Below are 20659 nucleotides of genomic sequence, written 5' to 3' on the forward strand. Positions count from 1 at the left end.
TGGTTTTACTCTTATATTCCAGGGGAGAGGCATAATTCGATTAATTTTTATTACTATATAGACATTATATTAGAGTACTTATGGGCAGCATAGTGATAATAAACATTGTTAAATTAAAATTTAGAATAATAAAATTAGACTTCTACACACCTTTTCACAAAGCCATACTGAACAAGTTGGAAAAGGGACTGCATTAACAGAAATTTAAAAAAATACTACTTCAGTGGTGTAGACTAAATACGAAATCTGAACCAAATGAAATGTGGCAAATTTCCTACAGATTATGGAGACCCAAGATTTTTGCCTTAATTAGAGCTAGTTAGTATTAGGCTGGCAACTGTGTTCCAAGAGATCAGAGGCGTTTCAAATTAAGCAAGTTTCAAGATGACAGCAACAGTTAAGCAGCAGCAGAACTAAGAAGGCACCTTTAATGATATATATAATTGTCAGCATGGAGAATGATTTTTTTTTTCCAACCTCACAATCGAATATTAGAAATTTAAAAAAAAAGTAATATCCTGGAAAAAATACAATATAATACTTTCTATTAACATATTTATTGAGAAAACATTCCAGTCATTTCACTAGTAACAGCTAGCATGATGATAGTTTATTTTCATAAATACGATATATGGCATCATATGACTGTAGAGATATGTCTGAGAAATCTGAGAAATGAACATCACAGCCACACTGAACAAAAATGATAAAATACAAATATACTGAAAACAACAAAATTCTCTAAAGCTTATAGTCATCAATGATCCTTTAAATTATTAACAATATCTAAAAGATCACAAATTCATAGTAACACATTGGTATTAGCATTAACTTCTAATAAATCCATTGTAGACTTGAATTTTTGTCTATCATGTGTCACAGATCATGACCTAATTACACCTGAAACTAGTCTATGAAATAAATATCAGACATCTATATATTTACTGTTCAGTAACTACAATCACTAACATCAGGAATAACTACGTCCTGAAATTATTTTCATCCCCTTCTGTGTATGTTAGCACATGTAAGTACACTTCTCTATTTGAGTTAAATTACCTAGCAAAATTGCTGGCAATATTATGTTTTAATTAATCATGCTCATCTCTGAAATCCTTATGCAAAATCCTTTGAAACAGCTTCTATGAAATTCGGAGCAGACATCAATATTGTGAACGTGCAAATGATGGCAAAAAGGGTAAATGCAACCAGGCATAATCTATCTATGACCGCAGCTGCAAACTTCCACTCACTGCAGATTTCTTCACCCTCATCTTGTTTCCTGAAGCGCATTGCTATAAACTGAACTTCCTCCAAGATCTTCACAATCACCTGAAAAGTATCCATTAAAGCTTTATTTTGAACAAGCTCAATATCTTCTGGTAAGGGGCAAGCAACCTTTCCACTCTTGCTACCCAGATCATTCCTTTGGGGGCAGCATGGATTTTCCATTGCATGGTAGCTATAGATCATGTTGCCATTGCTGGACTGGTGCCCAGGTAAGATGTTCATCTCCACACTATTCACGCTCAGATGGTGCTTGGGATAGCTATATTTGCAAGTGAGAGGCTTTATATTTTCCCCAGGTTTTTTCATTCGTAAAAACCAAGCACACCAATTCAGCAGGATGACACGAACCTGAAAAAGAGTGATCATACTAGAAATAAAAGCAACTTTTGTGCATTTTTAAAGTTTTTGAAACATTTCATGATTGTTATAGTTAGTCTGCATGGTACTTCAGAAAGGCTTGACTACTTTCTGTGTTCTCCAGCAATCTGCTTTCAAATAGGATTTATTGTGCTCTGACTTCTTCCCAAGAATGACTTTTTTATATATATCTTGAACGTAGAGTTGCTCCATGCCCACTTAGCTTAGAAAGAAAAAGAGATGTAAAAATCTTACTTTACAAAAAAATCTTCAGCACACCATCCCAGATCTCTATTATTAAGCAAAGGCACAAAATTAGCTGTATGGTTCTCAACCATTTCTCAGATAGTATGGAAAGAGATACATTTCAATTTATTTGGCTAGCAAATGTTTAGATTCTGCTGAAAAAAAAGAATTCAAAAGACTAACAGCTGATTTTAGCACACTTCCCACCTCTATCTCTACTGTTTAAGTCTAAACAAAGAGCTTCAGTTGTAGTGGTTTTTATTTGAAGGTCATTTCAATATTCCTTTGAAAAGTTCAGCCACATAATGCAGCAGGCTTTTTTTTCCAAGAATAATAGTAAATCAATCAAATTGGGCAGTTCAATATCTAAATGCTACTATTAACTGCTGTCATTTCCTGATGCTCTGGTGTACAACTACTCCAGCGCACCTCAAAAGCAGTCTAACCTGCATGCGGCGGATTGTGCTTTCTATGTTTCTTGTCAAGGCCATCAAATGACCTAACTCCAGAGAGCTCATCAAACATTTTTTCCCGCTGAATTGATCTTCAGATGTCTAGTCTGAAATCTGAGCCTGCTATAATTCCTATTATTAACATTGTTTGCTGTGAAAAGCAAAAAAGGCTGTGAAATTAGGAACATTTTGTGTGAAGGGCAGCAAACTAAATCAGTAAAATCAAATATTGTAATTATAAAGTCCTTCTGATAATATGCATATAAAATGGACATTTGCAATGTACTTGTGAGAGTCCCTCCTGGAAGACAGGTGGCCTCTTTAATGACTTTTTCATTCCGGTAGGAACTCAAATAATCTGATGTCCAAGACAGAGCAGACGTGACCTCTTGTTTCTCTACTGAGTCTTGGCCCAGGACTCCCTGTGTGACCCTGCTGTACTCAATTTGACCATGTTCGACATGGGACTATGCTTTGCCTCCAAGGTTGTTTAGGTGCAGGATGAGCTGTTTGCACAGTACAGATCCAGAATTGCTGAAATTAGAGCTAGCATTTTGAATTGCTGCTGTAATGACAAGCATAATTTCAGAAAGGGAGAGGCATTAATCTCTACAAGTGAGAATAATCATAGTAAAAGACAAAAAAATAATGACCAGTGGAATATAGTTATACAATTTTTAAATTCTGCAGTAAGAGCTCTTCTGAGTCACAGCCCCATGCCATTTTCTGTGAGCCTTTCTGCTTTTCTCCCACTAATGAATACTTTATTCTTCATACTGAAAGACTATTTTCCTGTGATTCGTATCATTATTCTTTACTTGGGGTCTTTAAATATTCCATTATGTCTTCCCTGATCATTAGAGACAAATAGAAAATAATAATTAGCAGCCTAAAAAAATCAATCCTGGATTTAATCAAACTTTACAATGTCTTCTGATCAGTTATGGATACAAAATGGAACATCATGGAACCAAATAAAGGTCTTAATTGCTGGAAGTATCTCAATGCTGTCAGTGGTAAAGGAGAGAGAGAAACTAATTCTCTAGTACTGTGAAATTCCAAAATACTAAACCAGACAAATTTTCTTATTAGATAATGTTAATACGTCTGACTTATCTCTGGAAGGTGATATGAGGTGAAAAAGCTTTATTCTACAGGTATGCTACTTTTTCATTTAAGGCAAAGTGTTTACTCCTTATGGAAATTACATTTATAAATACAGTCAAACCCATTTCTCATAGGAAAATAAACAGCAACACAGATTTTCATTTGCTTGAACTTCCAAGTGCCCCGTTTCTTTGAAAACACAAACACTGAGGCATCAAACAGTTCTTGTCATAGCAATTAATTCAGGAGACAGCTGCAGCCTAGAAGTTGTTGGAAAACAGTCTAGGCATGATGGTATAAATCTATGATCTCTGCCACATTATTGTATCTGTGTTTCTTTGAAGGAAGGACACGGGTACAGCTGCTGTCAGAGGTCAACAGCCCAACCCTGCTGTGACTCTCTACATCCAGGTCCTCCCTCAACCACAATTCAGCTGTACTGCTAGCTCCCATCACAGCCACCTGCCTGGTCTCATTCAGAGGGGAAAGTCCAATTAAAGCTCCCCTGATAAGGGACATCAGCACCTGAGCAAATCTCTATTGTGTCCAGGTTTAAAGTACATCAAAAGAAAAGCCTTAAACCTGCAAACCTGATTCAGGCACAGCAAAGAGCCAGAGTGCCCTTGTCTTTTTCCAGAACACTCTTTCTTCTTTCTGTGCTTGGTGTCCCGTATCTCTCACCTATGCAACAGTCTTGGTTGTCAGCTGAGGTAAGTTGATGTTCCACCCCCAAATGCTCCTTAGCTGGACCTTCTTTAGTGCTCTTTTCCATGCTAGCTCAACAGATACTATCAAAAGTGTCAGATAGCCAACAGCTCTCACTTCCAAACTGGCTGGGCAACAAATGCCTTGACTGAACCTTGAATTTAAACTCCTGTCTTGGAAAAAGTTGGTAAGTAGTAAGTCATCAAAGGTTAATTAAAAGGAAGACAGAAGTCTCAGCAGTGGAGTAAGGGAAAAAATGAGCACCTTCAGAGAGGCTAAACCTCTTCTGGTTCACAGGCCAAGCACAAAACACTTGAAAGAGGCAGGGAAAAGAAGCTGCTCAACTGTAAATAGTTAAGAAAGAGAGGGCTTTGGTGATGCAGTCAGTTAAATCTTCTACATTTGGAACTGCTCACACACTAGCCCAGTCCCTTCCCCTGCAAATTACTCCAGCAGCTAGTTCCATTTAAGCAGGAGGTGAGAACTATCTTGTAACAATCTGTATTAGACCTTTACAATAATCTGGCTCAGCCAAGACGAGGAGGGTTCAAGGAGTGAGTAGAGAGTAGGGATATAAGCTAGGACTGGAACTGCAGAGAATAAATTTCAGGTAAGCAATTTCCTTCTTTCTGCAATTGAAAATCTTAGATTCTTCATTTTTATTGAGAAGAAATCTTTCAGGATGCCTCTGTAAGAAATACCTGACATAGGTGGACATTAAAAAAAAAAAAAAGAGAGAGAGATAGACATTGCTAGGAATCCTAATGACTGGGTCTTGCCTGTGCCTTGCAGAGGACTGATGTCCACTTACGTGGAGTCAATCTCTTCCATACACACTTGGCATTTAGCCCTTTTCTCTTGAGAATTCTCAGCTCTGTCAGCTTGTGCGGTCTACAACTTTCATGGTTTCTCATCTGCACTTCCCAATAGTGCTTCCCACTCTCTTTCTTTAGTGTATTCCAGCTCAGCTGTCAGGCCATTGAAACACATTCCTCAAGAGTAAAAATTCATTGCACGCTGTGTTTCCAGGCAAGAGAGCAAGAAACTAGTGGAGAGCAAGAGTTGTCTTGCAGGGCTTATGAGTGGATTTAACATGAGCCATTATGTCTAAGCTCCTTGAAAAGCAAGAAAAAAAAAATTGTCCATGCAGGCTGTTATATTGCTACATACCCTGTCCATGTAGACATCTGAAGCATGTTTACCTAGATGTGTGTTCTGGTCATGCTTATGTGCCAGTTCGTCCAGAATTCACATGCTTTGCTATCTTGAGCCTAAGATAATTTTAAATGATACAGAACTTTAAGAAATAAATTTTAGTATGCTTAATTGCTATTGGACTTCTTTTAAATTCACATTGATAAAGCAGTTTGTTTTCAGACAGGGTAAAGAAATGTAGAAAGCAATTCTGTACTCAGGCTGACAACGATAATGATGTAACACTCAGCATCATGTCAGGATAATTGTCTTGCATGGCAAATGTTGCCAGTGAGATACCAGAGGATTCTGTTCAAACAGACTTTATGAAACCAGGTTGGGCAGATAGTTGACTCTATTTGTATCTGTTTCTGCTTTCTTTCCTTTTCTTTTTGCAAAGCATATCTTGCTTCTTCTAAAATGTCTTCTTAGGGAAAGGAAAGAGGAAGAAAGGCATAATTTTCTTCTAACTTGAAATCTAAACCAAATACATACATTCTGAATACCAGCTGGTGTTGATGCCAGACCTCACTAGGCTAGCAGAGTCTGCTTCTGTAGAGAGAAGAGTGTCCACATACTAGTGCATTCAGAACTGATCAGATGGCAGCAAACAAAATTGGTTTTCCAGGCAGCTAAGTGGACATGGCTCCAGCAGAAGGTAGGTTTCCGAGTCAGGGAAATCCAATGCTTCCGCTGTACAGTCAAATTCAGACCAACTACACCACCTTTCTGTTTCGACTGGTAGTGCATTAGCAGTGGGTTCCGAGAGGAAGAAGGCTTATCTGGGTTCAGTATTAACACCCACACTGCACTTAGGTACTGGGATTCCTAATCTTCCAGAAACTCAGTGAGTCAGCTCACAACTGGAACAGTTGCAAAGTAAAAGTAAATTGGCTTCATCTGTCTTTGTTTTGGGACATTACAGCTCTGTCATGAACTGCAGTGAGAGCCTCTGTAAGGGAACAAAGCAGACCAATGGTGCAGGATAGGTTTGTTTAGTGTTTTGAAATCTCACATTTTGTCAGTATTGGTGTCCACTTGATAAGAAATCAAGGGTGTTGCCCATGGGGTTAGCATTTGGAAAGTGAGTGCTGGGCAAGATTACTCTGCCATGACTCAGACATCCTGTTGTAAATTTAAATAGAAAACTCAACTAACAGATACTGTTTTTAATGGAAAACCAGATTTAGTATGTTTGTTCTTTCCTTCCAATAGCAAACATAGGTGTCATGCTTAGTGCCTGCAGCTGACACTTCAGATTAATGGAGAACAATTTCAGCCCCTCATCTATAACTACTTTACTATAGCTTTTAGGTTATTTCGTTTCTTTCAATAGGCCGCTGAATATTTACCACCAAAGCTGCTTACCCATTTGGGCATCTTTCCTGCTTGAGGGTCATGATGATGAAACTGCAGAACCAGCACTGTTACCACCACAGACAGACCGACGATGACCATGATGCTAGCAAAATACTGAGCTGCAAGCAAAAGGAGGACTTGGTTAAGAAAGGAAAAAAAACATCCAAACATCTTCCTCTCTGGTCTTCCATGCTGGAGCATTTGAGGCCTTTGAGGTTTTTAGTGCATCTACCCAGCTTCCTCCTCTCCAATGATGGAAGGGCTAGAACCAGTGAAATACGTAAAATGCTTGGGTTTTGTTCTGAGAGAGAAATGGAGGGCCCCTTGCTAAGGACCTGTTTGCTGCCTGTGGCTAGTACATCAGGGAGCTGAGCTGATCAGACCCACTGAACAGCAGCATCCTCAGCCCTAGGCCACCCTGTAGTACCAGCAGAGGTGTTGGAGGGAAATGCTGTCCTCGTAATGTCACTGGGCTTTCTCAGGAAATGTCACCCCCACCACCACTGCTCACAATAGCACTTTCAGCATTTTCCTCAGACCTCAAGACTACTTGTTTTGGTTCCCATGAAAGCATGCTACACCCCTGCTAGGTGCTAAATTTAAGCCTATTATGCAGGAAAGAAACCAAGACCTGGAATTCCAGAACTGAGACAAGAAATCATTTGTCCTAAGTTGCATTACAGCTTCCTTATGCCAGGAGTGAGGTTGATGCACTCAGGATTGTAAAGAGAAATGACCCACAGGGCTAATAACATTCAAAGTCTGCTGTGGCAAAATACCAGGGAGCATTACCATTGGCTGACACAATGGATGATATGGGAGAGCTTACGACACTGCCTGAGACTATAGCCTCCTTCCACGTCTAGCCGTCCCTCCTCTAGTTTGCAGGAAAAGTAAAGAAAAATACCAATACAGGCTCCAAGGCAAATTTTGTTCTGGCTCTGTTTCTAAATGCTATTTCCCACTGCCTCAGCAATAAAAAAATTGTTCGTAATAATAGAGTTGTCAGGCCTTCCTGAAATGAATGCTGCAACTCTTTCAAGAGGTGGGCATGGCTTTCTGTGGCAAGATGAATTATGCAGCTAGATTAGAAGAACAGGCCTGAAGGTGAGGTGAATTGAAGGGTCTCTGTTGCACTTACTCTAGAAAGTAAAGAGCCAAGCAGCCAGGCAAAAGCAGAGCAAACCAGGAACTCAGGTTTCAAAGAAGCTGGATGATCTGATTCCAATATGCCCCAGAAACAGAAACACAGAGTGTTGATATTGCTGGTTTAATTACTTCCATAAGTCACTAATTAAATTCCATAAATTCTACACATTTTGATAGTACTAGCCTTCAAAGGCCTGAAAATGGCTTTGGCTAGGATTTTTCACAGATCCTTAGAAAATTAGTTAAATTGTTGAACTTGGGAACATCTTGGTATTACCTGACTCAAGACCCCAGTCAATGATTAGCAGGTTTTTGTGCTGTAAGGTTTTTGATTGTTGATATGCAAAGAAGATGGCTGGGTCTGCATCATCTGAATATTAGTAAGGGGTTTTCTTTTCAAGCTAGAGTGAATGTTTTATTTGGAAAGTAAGGATAAAGGACACAGGGTATGGCACTTCAGCCATGTTATATGTGCCAGGCAATGAAGTCTCAGAAGATATCTGTGACATGAGAAGTGACAGGTGGACATACAGCCCAGGTAAGAGAAGATGCTCTATTCATTTGGTGGAGGGGTGGGGAGAGAATGCCCCAAAGACTTGGAGGAGCTTAGTCCTACTCTAGGGCTGGATTTTGCCAGCCCTCAAGAACCAGCAATGAAAGCAGAGGAAGGAAGTAGCAAAAGAGGTGAATCTGCTCCTTACTAGGACCCAGGGTTTAACAGCCTCTTCTTAAAAACAAAACATCTGGTGCTGGAAGCAGCTGTGAGAGGGAAAAGTGGGGTCAGCTACGAACTTTTCAGTGCCATATGGCCCCAAATATTTTCCCCTCTGGAGAGGATGTTGCTGGCAGGGAGAAAGAACGGTCAGGAAGCAGTGCTGTTCATGCTCATAACTGTGTTGTTCTCAATTTTTCCAGAGCAATGGCTTTTGGCCACATCTGACTTTAACATGGGCTGTGGATTGATCTTTCTGACAAACTGGCTCGTTTTGTTTGCAACTAAACATTGCACAAGGAGCTTAATCTTTTTAAGCCAATCAGTCCAAACTGGTTTATGCTGAGACACCAATGTTTGAAGACATACCTACAGCAAGATGTATGAGATTCTGGTCGCTGCTTTCTTAGGTACCACTGGATGTGGGTAGGCATGACCAACAACTGTGTAATCCTAAGCAAAGTCACGAAGGGGAAGAGTTACAGCTTAGAATCTTTCGGAACTTTTTCCTTAGCAACTTTTAAATGCCATTTCCTAGTCTTAATTAAAAGACTGCTTTCAAATGGAAAATACAGTTTAATGGAACAATTCAGGGACATGGAGACTGTAAACAGGGAGGCACAGTGCTCTTTAAAAAAAGGAATTCAAGCTTATGCCTGCTGCCTAAGGAAAGAACTCATCTTTCCTTCAGAGGTGATAAAAAAAAGCATTAGCAAAAATGGATTGTTAATCCAGTGCTATTTAGATGGATCATATTGTCTGTATAGGAATAAAAAAAGTCCTTCCAATTTAGATCTAAATGTCTCAAATGTAGTTCTCAGATTAACTACCTAACCGTTTCATTTCAATGGGCAGGACCTGAGTTTGTACAAAATTGAAATAACAGTGTTTATTTTAATTCTGTTTTGGTCACTGAACCAGTTAAGGGACACAGTGGAACATGGGATACCCTTGCTTACATAACACACTAGACTGGGTGCAATGATGTTACGTGGCAGGGGCAGGAAGGTGCATGAAACCCCTATGAAATTACTAGCATTTATAGTCCGAGACCAAACTGTGCATGATTGCATAGGTTTTTAGAAGCAGAAAGAATTATATGCTTGAGCTGTAACATACAGGCTTCGTGATTTTACCCGTAATTTCAGTTGTGTAGCACATCTGGACTTCTCTGCATTTATGTATATCCTTTTCTCTAGTAATGAACTCCAGCTGTCTAATTAAGTAGACTCTCAATAAAAGTATTTTTAAAGAGAGAAATTAAAAATAAGTCAAATCACAAGTGCAGCCAGACACACTTCCCATGAGGCATGATTAAGCTACACTAGGAAGGGTAAGTTTAGGACACAGCTGCTGTTGCATTGTCATGGCCTGAAAGTCTTTTAGGATCTGAACTCTAGAGATTTTAAGTGCCAGGAGGGACCTCCAGGATTCTGTAGAGAAACAAGCCTTGTCTACTTGTGTTGGATTCTGGCCAAACTGTTGTAGATATCAGGAGACTTTAACGCTCTTGATCCAAATGGCTGAGCTGATTTCTGATGCTCATGGGTGCATGTGGGTGGTTAATTTTTTAAAAAGAGACAGAGACATCTTCACTCTGGTTTCCAGACTTCTCCTTTCTTTAATATTGCAGGTGACTTTGGAGAAGGGCAGGATTCAACTTTTGAATGATTGTGGTGCCTCGCTTCACACGTATGCATGCTGCTGAAAACTGTTTTTTGGAAACATCTTGTTCCCCCAAAAAGGGAGGCTCTGCTCTAGAAGAACAGGAGAAGACATGCTGATGGGCAAGGAGTGGCTAGTTACTGATGAGGATGAAAGCCTCCAAGAAAGCTGAATGAGAGCAGGGGGCAAATATAATGATCAAACTGTCTAACTGGAATATTTCTTGGCACAGAAAGGGGCTATTGGTTTCTAGGTCAAGCTTCGTCACTTGCTCTTTACAAAAAAGAAGTTGGCTTGTTTCTAATGTTTATTAATCCAGCAGTCAGTGGGCTACATAGAAATGGGAGTCCATTATGTGTGGAAGTTGCATAGATGGAGTAAAAGAGTTTCTGCACCGGCAGCTTTACAGACAGACAATGCAGAGGGCATACCAAGGAAGCAAGAATCCGTTTTGCAGAAAGGTGGAAAAAAGCAAGTACCTTGCCTCATCTGTTCCCCTCTGATTATTTACGCCAAGAGATGCTTCATTTATTGTTAATGTAAGTTGTGGTCAAGGGACAGTTGCCTCAACTAAGAACTGGTATATGCTTTCCACATTTCTTTGCAAATATAGCAGACTTCAGAAGCTAGTTCTTTTCTTTCCTTTGCTCCCTCAACAAAGATACTTCCAACAGCAGCTGTAAGAATTTCCTGTGTTATTACGGTTAAGTAGTTAAAGTTGTGGTCAGAAGGTGGAGAAAAGTAAGAAGTACAACATTTTAGGCAGTAGTGTTTTTGTACTAGCGAAGGCTGCCAGTATTCCTCTAGGTTCAAGTAGGTGTGAATGTAAGTTTTTATTTAAAACAAAAAAACAAACAAAACCAACCAAAAACCAAACCCTGACCCTAAGAATATAATGCAGATTTTTAAAGTACGTGGTGTCACATTTTCAGAGTATCTCATCTTCCACATGCACAAAGACCAGGGACAGTGGCTTTTCTGCAGACCAGCAATGTATCTTTCTACTTCAATATCAAATTACTTGCAACCTTCTCAAACCACGTGCTTTAGAAGATCTGTTTGTTCCTGTAACCTGGCACTAATCATGCTGATTCTCCAAAAACTGAACAAGGTGTCCAAGTGTCCTACTTTTCCTCATACTCAGTCCTGAGGAATTTCAGCTAGACCACATATCAAACCGAAGAACTGTGATCACAACCTGGTATCAGTTCAGCAGCTAAAATACACCATTTGAGGTCATCTATAAGATCACAGTGGAGAGATTATGCTGTGCTACCTTATTAGAGTAATGTTAAGGTTTTCAGAACTCAAGATCATGTAAAATCACCAGCCCAGCTTCAAGCACTTGCTGAACAAGGGCTGTTTGGGTGCAGAAGCCAAACAGGTGAGCGGTCTTTCTTTGCCTATTTGGAGTGGAGCATGGAGTTAGGAGTGGTGGCTTTAAAGTAGGAATACTGTGGAAGTGAGATTACAAAGCAAAATTGATTGGAGAAATGGTTAACAAGAGTGGAAAGAAAATGGTCCTGGGTGGCCTGAGCAAGAAAGACCTCAGGAATTGTGAAACAAGGTGAAGGTGCTCACTGAAGATTAAGCAAATGCATGAAGTCTGAGAAATATGCAGGAGAAACAGGAACTCTCCATATGGTTGTGAAACAATAACACTGCTAAGACAACTGAGATGTGGAGGAACGTCTCTTACTACTAGAATGCTCTGGTTCATAGGTACAAGCTCTTAAGGGGGAACAGACAGCGGAGACAACATGGATTGCCCTCTATATGAAGGATCTCATTGCACATGGGGGGTTCCTCTGTGGAATGGATGAGAGCTGCTGGAGAGCTTGTGGGTCAGATTCAGCAAAGAGGCCAGCAAGAGTAATGCTATGGTGCAAGCACGGTATAGAACATCCAAACACAGTGGATATGGGGATGGGTCCTTCTTAAAACAACTCAGAGAAGCCTCTGTATCACAGGTTGTCACAGGTGACTTTGACCTCCCTGATGTCTGCTGAAAAAGCATTACGGTGTAATGCAAGCAGTCAAGAGGATTTAAGAAGGATATCAGTGATAACTTTCTGATATAAGTACAGGACTGGCTAATTAGAGCTGGTGTACAGCTGGCTCTCCACTAGTTAGGAAGAACTGTTTGGGAACATAGTAATCAATGATAACCTAGTCTGTAGTTATTACAAAAAAGTGGAGTTAATGGCCATGAAGGCACTGAGGAATGAGAACAGCAAATGAGAACACCTTTGAACTTCAGGTGAACAAACTTCTCATTTTTCAGTAAAGTTGTAGCTGTGATTTCACTGGAAGAAGTTCTGTAAGATGAAGCAGCACAAGAAAACTGCAAAGGCTTAAAGTACAGCAGCCTCCAAGTGCAAGAAAAGTCCTTTCTATTATGCACACAAACAAGAAAACACATCAGGAGATGTGGTATGGCTAGCCTGGGAAATCATGATTGAGCTCTAATGCAAAAGAGGTGGGGATGGGGGGAAGCAGGGACGGGCTACAAAGGGAAAATTTGGAAGCATTGCCTAAGCATTATGGTTGGTGTTGGGAATGCTCAGGAACAGAGACTGTCAAGGGAGTCAAGGGCAACAGGAAGAGTTTCTATAACTACATCAACAGTAAAAAGCTGAAGAAGGAATACAGGGGCTTGCTGCTGAATGGGGAGGATTATTTAGTGATAGGGGACAGAGATAAGGTCAAGACAGTGCATACTTTGCTTCAGTTATCACCATCAAGGTCTCCCATGTCTCTGGGCTTACAGTTAAAGACTAGAAAAAACAACTAGCTGTGGATGAGTATGGAGTTAGAGATTGACTGTGCAGCCTGAATCTGCCCAAGTCCACGGGACCAGAAAGGTGTCACCAAGAGTCCTAAGGTTATTGTTGCAAAGCCATGGAGACATGGTAAGATCCCTGACAACTGGAAAAATACATATGTTGCACTTACTTTCAAAAAGAGTCCAAAAGGACAATCCAGAGAACTACAGCCCTGTCATTTTGACATTGGTCCCTGGGTAAACTAGGGAGCAAGTCCTTGGGGAAAATTCCGAGACATTTGAGAAGGTAGGGACTAAACAAACCTGCATTTGTCAAAGATAAGTCATGACTGACCAATGTGATTTCCTATAAAATCACAATATTTGCAGACAAGGAGAGAGCAATAGGTGTCCTTTTTATCAACTTATGCAAAGCTTTAGACACAGTTTCCACTTCCTGAGGTCCTTTCCAACTGGAACTGTCTTGTGATCCTATGAAATAAGAACTTAATTGCACCTGGATGGTCGAGTTTAGGAGCATGCAGCCTGAGTGCACCTCACTGTGTCAAGGTTCATTTTGCTTTTGGCCTGTGACAGGGAAAGCATCAAATGACAGCAGCCACAGGACTGCTTTAGACATCTCTTATCTGGATACCTGAAGTGAGTCTCCAGGGTATAGCAAAGCATCCATGTGCAAGGATTATTCTTTTACAGTTTCTCACAATACAAAATTTGTCTAATGAACAGATGAAAGAAACAGACTGTGTTTGACCTACATAACAACTTTGAGAGGTACGTTTCTAATACATTTGATACGCTCTAATTATTTTGGCATTAGGAAATAATTTGCAAGAATATATGCTGGCAATGTGGCATATTCATGAGAAGAAGCTCTGTTATCATCTCCTTGACTTTGTGATCCAAAAAGAGTAAAAAGATGTGACAAGTCCTAATAGCTGAGCCATTTCACCTGGAGAAGAGGGACTTGATGCAACAGGGTTTCACAACACCTCACCCTCTCCAGGTATGGGATGTTGACATAGCTATGCTGTGATAGGTAGAAATTAATCTGTTCTTACAGCATCACAAGCAGTAATAATATATAAATATTCATAGCTTTTCTTGGTATATATCTTACCTCCTGTGACAGAGGACTATATCAGCAGAAACTGGTCTGGTTAAAGCTAGTGGACTGGGCATAGGCAAGTGCATTCTTTTACAATTCCAAACAGTATTACACAAAGCAAATTTATGCAAAGATTGGTCCAAGATGCCTTGTGTCTCTTCCCTACACACAAAGTTTCTCTTAAAATTTTATTTGCCCTGTGGAGTCTTAAGTAGAAAGAGGTTTTGTCATATTTTTGAAAGCTCCTGTGTGACTCAGAGTCAAAAATCCTGCTGACTTTCCATAAGTCAATCTGACCTCGGTGTTAGGGAAGGCTGAAAAGCAGATCATCTTGAGGGCCATCATGTTGCACACAAAGGATAACAGGAGATCAGGCCCAGTCAGCATGAGTTTAGGAAAGGCAGATCCTGCTTGACTAACCTGATCTCCTTCTATGAAAGGGGACACACTTAGTGGATGATAGAAAGTCTGTGGATGTTGCCTACCTAGATTTTAGTAAAGCCTTTGACACCATTTCCTACAGTATTCTTCTGAAGAAACTGGCTGCTCAAGGCTTGGGCAGGCGTACTAATCGCTGGGTAAAAAATTGGCTGGATGGCTGGGCTCAAAGCACTGTGGAGAATGTGGTTAAATACAGTTGGAGGCTGGTCACAAATGGTGTTCCCCAGGGCTCAGTATTGGGGCTGGTTCTCTTTAATATAATTTTCAGTTATGTGGATGCGGGGATCAGGTGGTCTCTCTGCAACTCCCTAAGTTTGCAGATGATCCTGAGTTGTGCAAGAGTGTAGATCTGCTTGAGGGTAGAAAGGCACTACAGAGGGATCTGGACAGGCTGGATCAGTAGGTCAAAGCCAGTTATATGAGGTTCAACAAGGCTGTCAGGCCCTGCACTTGGGTCACAGCAACACTATGCAACACCACAGGCTTGGGGGAAGAGAGCTGGAAAGCTGCCTGGTGGCAAAAGACCTGGGAGTGTTGTTTGACATCCTGCTGAATATAAGCCAGCAGTGTGCCCAGGTATCAGTAACAGTGTGGCCAGCAGGACCAGGGAAGTCATCTTTTCCCCTGTGGTAAGGCCATACCTCGAATACTGTGTTCAGATTTTGGCCTCTCACTACAAGAAGGAAACAGAGGGGGTGAAGTGTGTGAAGAGGAAGGCAATGAAGCTGGTGAAGGGGATGGAGAACCAGGATAAAGGAACCAGGGTTGTTTATCCTGAAGAAAAGGAGGCTGAGGGGAGACTTTATCACTGTCTACAACTACCTGAAAGGAGATTGTAGTGAGGTAGGTGTTGGTCTCTTCTCCCAGCCTTTGATCGGATGCAAGGAAATGGCCTCAAATTGTGCCAGGGGAGGTTCAGATTATATATCAAGAAAAATTTCTTCACCAAAAAGGTTATCAGGCATTGGAAGAGACTACCTAAGGAAGTATTTGAGGTATTTAAAAGACATGTAGGTGTGCTTAAAAACATGGTTTGGTGGTGAACTTGGCAGTGTTGGATGCATGGCTGGATTTCGTGATCTTAAAGGACTTTTCCAACCTAAGCAATACAATGATTCTATGATATCCAATTTGGAGGATTTCAGAAACTGTTGCCTATGAGCATTCTTGCACTTAGTATGTCCCTCCCCACAGTCAGATCTGAGTTTTTAACCCTTGAAACGAGATGAGACTGTCTTTCTAACTGCTCATTTGTCCTATTCATAATATAACCTGTGTGAGGCTTTAATTATGCAATGGTGAGGTGCACCTTCTGTCTGCACATAGACATACTGTTGAATATTTTGTTTGTTTGTTTTGTACTGTCTGGAATGTGTACTTCACTCATCCTTTGTACACAAAGACAAACGTTATCTCAAGAGACCATAATTAAACAGGTTCTGAGTTTTTCTGTGGTGTTCATACTTTACTTTGTAAATTAAAAAAGATTTGTTTTCTCTACCCTGCTATGACATGAGGGAATAATGCTTTCTCCAGTTCACAGTTGAGAAACTGAGGCCCCAAGAAATTGAGGCAAAGGGATGAACCTGTGAAAACAGAGGAAATAACAATGTCTGTCTGGCCCATGTTCCCAAGATGACAATCTGTCTCATAGTTTTCAGCACATGTTAAAAATACTCCAGTGATATATTTGAACTTTGACTCTAGTACCAGTGCACACAACTTCATCCCAAGAGCTGTTGAAAAGACTTTATGGAACAACCTCAGTGAATCTAGAGCCATGGCTGAGTACTATTCCTATGGTGTTGGCTTTGTGCTTTGCCTACCTAGACCTCCACGTTATGTATTGATTTTGTGTCCCTTCAGCTTATCTGATATTTCCAGAGCCTTTCTGTATTATTCATATTGGCTCTTTTCCTACATGTGAACAGTAAAGCCCAGGAAGAGGTTTACTCCTGACATTTCTAAAATAGGCTTTGAACAACTCTTAGGAGGCATCATGCACGGAGCAGAGAGAATAAACTTACCTATTAGTGGGACCGAGTCAGAAGTTGCAGGCATGATCTCAGCGACAAGAAGCATGAATACAGTCAAGGAAAGCAGAACAGTAATACCTGCAGGGTATGAACATGGAAGGGAAGGATGAGGAACATAACTGCATCTGATTCTCTGATGTCTTTGATATTACATCCTCATCTAGAGCTATGCCATACACATGACTTCATGTTTGTCAGCGCAGACAAGAACTTCCATGAAGTAATAGCATTGTTGTATGCAACTTTATCTGCTATCTTTTCACTTCTCTCAATTACAGCCAAACCCTTGCTCCTCTAAAAGAAATGGAGAAACCTTTCCTGCAGAGTGGAAGGAAGCTTGCATAACTGGTGCACTACACTGCTTTTCCAAAACATTTTGCAAAGCCCAGGTGGTTGTTAAGGGCTAGGAGAGATCTGCACAGACATAAGCCTAGTTTTTGACTATTATATACTATATAATACCCTACAAAAAGATGCAACCTATTTTAAAAGTAGCTCTTTATTTGTTCTGTCTGGAAAGACCATTGCTAAACCTAACATCTCTGGTCCTGAAAAATCACAAGGTCAATGCATGAATTTTATCTCTTATTTTTACTGTCCATATTGTACTTCAGCTGAAATAATTCTTTTCCTTATCGCCATCTTATCTTTCATAGACAGCTACTGTATCCCCTGTAACCTGCGTTTTACTTCTTGTAAGGCTAGCTGCTCAGATCTCTGATTGTTGTAGTCACGCTGAGGGCTCTTCATGGGATTTAACAGTCCCTGTCCTGATTGGAATTGTGCAATTAATTCCAGCAATCTTGCTGGCCCATTCTTCTGTATTTCCAGCTCCCTTCTGTCTTCTCTTGGAAGCATCCCTCTTATCTTTATAAATACACACAAAAGTGAATCTCATTTAGCCCTTCCTTGGGTGCCACTGCTTTGCATTCATGGGACACTCATGTCTTGGTGTTTTGGTAGCTGAACTTGGAAGGCGAAAATCCAATTCCCAGTTGCTGCTGCTCACAACCTTTCATTCTGTAAACAGTATGTCCTATCTGAAAAACAGAACTAATCAGCTTTGAAATGCATTGAGATATACTAAAGACCAGAACAACAGGGATGAGAGAGTACTATTATGACTGCCTGCACCAGCAACAAGATCTGCTTTATCACAGAGTAAAATCCAAAATATTGTAGAAAAGTTTAGCACAGGATTTCTGAATGCCATATAGAAAGCTAGTTTCTGCAACCAAATCAATGTTTCTATTGATCCTCCAGGGAAATCTTTATTCATCAAGCACCACGAAGTATTTACGATTGCATAAGAAGCACTTACAAAAAAAATCAATTCATTAGCACTTACCTAAAGAAATCTTCTCCCCTGAATCAGCTGGCAAAAGGAAAACTAGCAGTGCCAAGCCAGATATGAGAACACATGGAATAAGCAAGTTCAAGCCATAGTAGAGGGTGCGTCGGCGCATGGTGATGGTGTACGTCACATCTGGGTACGGTTCTTTACAGCAATCATAGTACATCTCATTTCTCTTTCCTGGGACACCTACCAAGAGGGAGATCAAAGCAGTGAGGAAAGATGTAGGAGTCCCAGGTAACACCCTGGAGTGGGCCAAGAACTGATGGTTTATGAGCCTGCGTATGGCACCTCTGTCACACATTGTGCTTTAATGAGTGCTTCAAGGTTCCCTGTGGAAATTGAGGGAGAAAAGACACCCCAAAATCTGTTACCAGGCAAAAGACATTTTCTAACACTTGTGGCTAATGGTGCACACATGGGTGAACAGAAGACAAAGGACAACTTTCAATATTGTCTGAAAGCTGAAGTACATCGCTACAGGTTTAAATGAGCCAGGACAGCCCTTAGTATGTCAATGGGTTCAGCAGTGTCTGAGGCAACAGTGCAGGATGTCTTGCTGGGCTTGGTCCATCTTATGTGTTTTCTAGGGTTTTTATCTTCTGCGGTCTGTGTCATTAGAACCTGATTTAGACAAGAAAGCTTATCTGGGCCAGATTGAAACAGTTCTGAGCATCCCATCCTCTGCAAGGAAAGATTTGCATGCAGTGGACAAATATTAACTCAGTAACATGTGCGTTCTGCCTTCCTGCATCCAAGGAACAGTGACAAACACCTGATGTCATGTTCACTAGTCCATGCCACAGATTTTATGTGTGACAAGTGCCACCAGTTCTTATTTTTCTGTCATTTTTGTGGACAAACTTGCTTTATTCTGTTAGGAAAAACAAACAGGCCATAGCTTAATTTTAAAAAAAGATGTCAAATTCAACTTAAAGTCTGTCGCATCTGGAGGCTGAGAGACATTGTTCTCCCACATAGCTGTATTTAAGGATTGGCAATGGTGACTCGGCTGCAGTAGACTGTCTGACATGCTGCACGGCAGAGACTGTGGCAGCATAGGAAATATCAGAATTGCAGGAAGAACTCCATACTTTGTATGATTTCTGCCACCCTAGCTCTCTTTTCTGTTTCTGTGTATATTTTAGAATATGTGGCGATGTGGATGTTTACTTAATTTTGCTGTGTGAGCCAGATAAAGCCTTGTTTTGTTCACCCATGGTCAGAGTTGAATGCAGAAAAACCACAGGCCAGTGTCTTAATCAGATAGGCAAAGTTATTGTACAGGAATAACCACTATAAAGAAACACTGGAAAGTCAGATCTGCTCTGAAATGGACAGACTTTAGGAGGATGTCCCTATAGACCTCCTTATGAAACTATATACCTATTATGTTTCTTATTGCACTATTTCTCAGATGCCCTATACGGTAAAAGTACTGCACACAGTCAGTGACAGTTATTTCCTTGTCTTCATACCCAGACTAGAAGATGAAACATCCCTTCTGCAAGCTTTCATCAGGGTGATCTAAGATTTATGGATTTCCATTGCACTGCTTCTAACTCGCTTCTAACTATATAAATCAGTTCAAAATAACTAGGAGCTCACTCCAGATAAATAGGTCTGGGCATGGATTCCTCTTTAAAAAAAACCAAACAAGTATCTTCCAAAGCACAAAAGAGAAGGGAGACATACTGAACTGAAGTTATTTGCAGTTATTACGAGCTACCAAACACTTGAATGATTTTCTGTCTGAGAGAGATTTATCTCTGTAAAACCTTATTCCAGTTTTGCTGAAATAGTGTTTTTGACATCAATCAACTATTGGCTGACATGTTACAGTAGACATTCTGTGCACCTACATGAGACACATCCAGGTTTAGTAATAACAAATTACTCAGATGCATCAGGACCAGTAGATTTCATTTACGTACTTGCAGGCAATTACTTCAGAACACAGTGTTTTCAGATGCAGTTCAATGATTGCGTCTGAAAAGTTGTCTCTGAACTGTGATTTTTTTTTCTTTTTTTTCTTTTCTGCTTCTTACATAGAAACATTTAATGTCTGTATTGTATGTCCAAATGGGGTTGGTAATTTCTATATATTTGAGCTTTGCCTTTGGAAATGAGACCACTAGAAATATTTTATGTCAGCCAATTTACCTACTAAATCCCATTCTCCATTTGAGATGTAGTTGGAAATATCAGCCTCAAGCATCTGCAGGTCAATCAACCAGCCACTGTGAGTCCAGGATCCAAACTTCAAATCACACTTTTGCACATCAAAGGGAAACCAGCGGACATCAATGTAACACGTGCTCTTCAAAATACCTGTGAAGAGAAATCAATCAGGATCAAGCATAGGCAAAGTGCATTTCACCTCCACCATTATCTGTCCAATCTATTGTAAGCAACTTTTTCTCCAAAAGCCTGTGTGATGTAGTAACCAAACAAGTAGCACAGATGGACAATGCTGCAATAAGTGGAATAACCTCCTTTCCTGAGGCACCAGTGAAGATCTTTCACTGTATCCTTGAGGTCAGCTGCCCAGGACACAGGCTATCCAGGAGAAGCCAAGCCTGTGTCCTAGTGCTGGTTGTCCCCAGCAGATCACAGGCAGAGCTGCAGGACCTGAGAGGTGTGTATAGTACATAGATGTGAAGTATGCAGATGTCCACACACAGTGTCTGGAAGTACTGTGA

The 20659-nt window shown here is 40.5% G+C and overlaps 1 protein-coding gene across 1 annotated transcript in view; it reads right to left on the bottom strand.

Annotated features, from left to right (window-relative positions):
* Positions 1 to 535: 535 nt before the first annotated feature.
* LOC138733027 (neuronal acetylcholine receptor subunit alpha-7-like) overlaps positions 536 to 20659 on the bottom strand; it is a 51522-nt gene continuing 31398 nt past the window's right edge. Inside the window, exons 7-11 of the mRNA XM_069879898.1 lie at positions 20121 to 20288; positions 17952 to 18146; positions 16595 to 16681; positions 6720 to 6829; positions 536 to 1638 (exon numbers count right to left, since the gene is read on the bottom strand). Coding sequence (XP_069735999.1) covers positions 1117 to 1638; positions 6720 to 6829; positions 16595 to 16681; positions 17952 to 18146; positions 20121 to 20288 — 1082 coding nt within the window. The 3' untranslated portion in view covers positions 536 to 1116. The remainder of the gene's footprint in view (positions 1639 to 6719; positions 6830 to 16594; positions 16682 to 17951; positions 18147 to 20120; positions 20289 to 20659) is intronic.

Source organism: Phaenicophaeus curvirostris, chromosome Z (genome assembly GCF_032191515.1).
Source record: "Phaenicophaeus curvirostris isolate KB17595 chromosome Z, BPBGC_Pcur_1.0, whole genome shotgun sequence".
Classification (NCBI taxonomy): Eukaryota; Metazoa; Chordata; class Aves; order Cuculiformes; family Cuculidae; genus Phaenicophaeus; species Phaenicophaeus curvirostris.